This window comes from Phacochoerus africanus, chromosome 4 (assembly GCF_016906955.1).
Source record: "Phacochoerus africanus isolate WHEZ1 chromosome 4, ROS_Pafr_v1, whole genome shotgun sequence".
Lineage (NCBI taxonomy): Eukaryota > Metazoa > Chordata > Mammalia > Artiodactyla > Suidae > Phacochoerus > Phacochoerus africanus.
This window is the reverse complement of record NC_062547.1, coordinates 14,029,388-14,033,810: the sequence shown is the minus strand read 5'-3', so window position 1 is coordinate 14,033,810 and position 4,423 is coordinate 14,029,388. Positions and strand designations below refer to the sequence as shown.

At 41.2% G+C, this 4,423-nt stretch overlaps 1 protein-coding gene across 1 annotated transcript; it reads right to left on the bottom strand.

Annotated features, from left to right (window-relative positions):
- Window positions 1–3,481: 3,481 nt before the first annotated feature.
- LOC125123988 (olfactory receptor 1009-like) lies at window positions 3,482–4,423 on the bottom strand. Its single transcript, XM_047774165.1, has one exon. It carries the CDS (start codon window positions 4,421–4,423, stop codon window positions 3,482–3,484), a length of 942 nt encoding a protein of 313 aa, XP_047630121.1.

The following is a 4,423-nucleotide window of genomic DNA, read 5'->3' as shown; positions in this document are numbered from 1 at the left end:
AGACAGAATAGCCAAAGCCATCCTGAGAAAGAAAAATGGAACTGGAGGAATCAAGCTCCCTGACTTCAGACTACTACAAAGCAGCAGTCACCAAAACTGCATGGTACTGGCACAAAGACAGACATAAAGATCAGTGGAATAAGATATAAAGCCCAGAATTAAACTCATGCACCTACAGTCAACTAATCTAAGACAAAAAAGGCAAGAATATATAATGGAGAAAAGACAGCCCCTTCAACAAGTGGTTCTGGGAAAACTGGACAGCCACATGCACAAGAATGAAATGAGAACACTCCCTAACACCATACACAAAAATAAACTCAGAGGAGATTAAAGACCTAAATATAAGACTGGACACTATAAAACTCTTAGAGGAAAACATAGGCCAAACACTCTCCAACATAAACCACAGCAATATCTTATCTGATCCACCACCTAGAGTAATGATGATAAAAACAAAAATAAACAAATGAGACCTAATGAAACTTAAACATTTTTGCACAGCAAAGGAAACTCTAAACAAAACGAAAAGACAACCCACAGAATGGGAGAGTATATTTGCAAAGGAATCGACTGACAAGGGATTCATCTCCAAAATTTACAAACATGTCCTACAGCTCAATACCAAAAAAAAAACAACCCCATCGAAAATGGGCAGAAGTTCTAAACAGACAATTCTCCAAAGAAGATATATAGATGGCCAAAAAACACATGAAATGTTCAATATCACTCATCATTAGAGAACTGCAAATCAAAACCACTCTGAGGTATCACCGTATACCAGCCAGAATGGCTATCATCAAAATGTCTACAAACTTAAGTGCTGGAGAGGGTGTGGAGAAAAAGGAACCCTATTACACTGTTGGTGGGATTGTAAATTGGTGCAACCACTGTGGAAAACAGTATAAAGATTCCTCAGAAAACTAAAAACAGAAGCAATCCCACTCCCGGGCATCTATCCAGAGAAAACCATGACTCACAAAGACACATGTATTCCAATGTTCACTGCAGCACTATTTGCAATAGCCAAGACATGGAAACAACCTAGATGCCCATCGACATCTAGAGGAGTGGATAAAGAAGAGGTGGTACATATACACAATGGAATATTACTCAGCCACTAAAAGGAACGAAATAATGGCATTTTTAGCAACATGGATGGACCTAGAAATTATCATGCTAAGTGAAGTCAGTCAGACAATGAGACACCAACATCAAATGCTATCACTTACATCTGGAAACTGAAAAAAGGACATAATGAACTTCTTTGCAGAGCAGATACAGACTCACAGACTTTGAAAAACTTATGGTTTCCAAAGGAAAGAGTTTGGGGGGGGGGTGAGATGTGCTGGGGTTGTGGGATGGAAATACTATAAAACTGGATTGTGATGATCTTTGTACAACTATAAAAGCAATAAAATCATTGAGTAATAAAAAAAAGGCACAGCAATAACGAATCCAACTAGTAACCCTGAGGTGGCAGGTTCAATCCCTGTTCTCGCTCAGTGGGTTAAGGATCCAGCATCGCCATGAATTGCGGTGTAGATCACAGACGAAGCTCAGATCTGACGTTGCTGTGGCTATGGTGTAGACCGACAGCTGTAGCTCCAATTCAACCCCTAGCCTGGGAACCTCCATATGCTGCTGGTGTGGCCCTAAAATGGAAAAAAAAAAACTTTTCGAAACAATATTCTAGGATAAGTATTGTCCTCAGTTTATACACACACAAAAAAATTAAAATAAAAATCACATGGATAATTCATTAGGGATTCTGTATTCTTATTTTCATCTCTTAATCCGAGATACAATTGAGAAAGGCATTTTCATGTCTCACTGTTTTCCCCACAAGCTGAGAGCACTACAAAGTGCAGGATACAAATATTATTTAAATCCCATTGAAGAATTTGTGGGTAAATTAACTAAACTGTTATTTCTAACAATTTCATTATTTATACAAAGCAAAAATACATGTCTTTATTCTGAAATGATTGCTGTAGGAATATAAAATACAACCCTGTGACTATGTACATACTCCCAGTTCATAGGAAATCTCAGAGTAAACTGAGAAAAAAATCATATGCTATTTGTAAAGTACTAGAGAAGAAGCATGAGGCTGTTAATACAGAATTCAAAACTGTTTACACGTAGCAATGTTTAGGGATTGTCACAGATACAAATAACACTTTAATCAATGTCACAATGATAAAAAATAGCCTACTTATTGAGAATTTATCATAACAAGGGACAACACTAGGTAGCTGACGTTTATTATCTGATTTAAATTAAAGCAGGATGCTCAAATGTCTCAGAGTTTTAGCAGAGCTCCTTGAATCATGGACAAAATACTAGGTGGCTGAATTTGCTGAATTTTGTCACAGTGTGGATACGGCCTCACTAAGGTGATGGAAATAGCCCACCCTGAATCCTCCAGCATTAGAAGATCAGATCATTCACCTCTAATGTCTCTAAACCCAGAAGGTGTGGAAAGGAGATGAAAATTTGGGGAGGATTTTTTGTGAAGGAATAGTTACTATGCCACTCTTCCCTTTACAAGCCAGAGGACAGAGCCTGCTCTTGCAGATTTTGGAAGACCCAGAAGCACCTGTTGTCCATGTGAGAAGGATATGGGCCTAATGGAAGCGGGAAGATTCTGGGTCATCTTAAAAGGAATCCCCTCTAGTCAGCATCCTGGAGGGGTGGAAGAATCACAGCTGAGGAGTGCTGCTGGATAAATGTCCATAAATGTCCAGCCAGAGGAGGCACTGGCCTCACAAAGAAGTAAGAGACAGAATGCAGAGGTCACAGGGAGTGGGGCAAGGGGCGCTCTGGCTCTGAGGACCCCACAAAAGCATCCCCTGAGAGAGAAAGAGGCAGTCATCATGCACCTGCCATTAAAAGAGGCTTTTCTGTGATCATCCATATGGGAAGAGAATCTGAAAAAGAATGGATGTGTGTATAACTTTGTTATACAGCAGAAATTATCACAACATTGTAAATCAACTATCCTTCAATAAAACTTTTAAAAAATGAAAAAAAAAAGAGGCTGAGCCAGGGTCCAACTACACCGGTCAACTTTTTCTGCTCTCTTTCCCCTCTTCTTTCCATCCTAGCATTTGATTTGGTCCTGGACTGGCCGCATACAGCAGAAAAAGAAACTATATATGCAGAATGATTTTTAAAAATAATAACTGATATTAAGTAAGATATTTTTCAGAACATAATTAGACTCTGAGGTGTCTGAGAGAATCAAAATTAAACAGACTGTGGGTAAGAACTATGGTAGTGGCATATCATACAGAAAAGATCATATACAGGGCTTAATGAATCCACACTGATTAACTAGATGAATGAATAATTGGGTGGACGAATGGCTAAAGGGTGACACCAATCCCCCAGACACATGCAAGTGGCCTGGAATCTTAGGAATCTTCACAATGAATCTATCTTCTTAGATCCCCCAGTTTCCTTTCTCGAGGAGAATTTAGGCCCTACCAAACTTCCTCTTAGCGACAGTCCTGCGGATGGCATCTTTGACCTCCTTATTCCTTAAGCTGTAGATAAGTGGGTTCAACATGGGGATCACTGCTGTGTAAAACACAGACACCACTTTATTGACATCCAGGGAGAAACTCGCACTAGGCCGTACATAAATAAAGAAAAGAGTTCCATACAGGATGGAGACGGCTGTCAGGTGAGAAGAGCACGTAGAAAAGGCTTTGCGCCTCCCATCGGCAGAGCGGATCTTCAGGATGGCAACGAGGATGTACACATAGGAGATGAGGATACTCAGGCCACTGAAGACCCCCACCGCTCCGGCCACGACAAAGACCACCAACTCATTGATCCTGGTGTCAGCACATACGAGGGAAAGCAGTGGGGACATGTCACAGAAGAAGTGATTAATGACATTGGGACCACAAAAAGGGAGACGGAATGCATTGGTTGTATGAGTCATGGTGTTCATGAAGCCAATGACGTAGGGGCCAACCACCAGCTGGATACAGAGTCTCTGGGACATGACGACTGAGTACAGTAATGGGTTGCAGATGGCTACATAACGGTCATAGGCCATGGACGCCAGGAGAAAACACTCTGCTGCCACAAAGAACCCAAAGAACCACTGCTGCAAAGCACAGCCCAAGAAAGAGATGGCTTTCCTCTTCACGAAGAAGTCAGCCAGCATCCTGGGGCTCACGACCGAGGAGAAGCACAGGTCCACAAAGGACAAGTGACTGAGGAAAAAGTACATGGGTGTGTGAAGGTGGGAATCGATCTGTATCAGAAAAATCATACCCAAGTTTCCGGTTAGGTTGATGATGTAGAAACTCAGAAAGAGCAGGAAGAGGAAGACCTGCAAATGCGGGTTGTAACTCAAACCTCTGAAAATAAACTCGGTGACCCTCGTGTAGTTTTCACTGGCCAT

Bases quoted from the DNA above. Each gene is read 5' to 3' on its own strand.
- LOC125123988 (XM_047774165.1), bottom strand. From the start codon at position 4,423: ATGGCCAGTGAAAACTACACGAGGGTCACCGAGTTTATTTTCAGAGGT.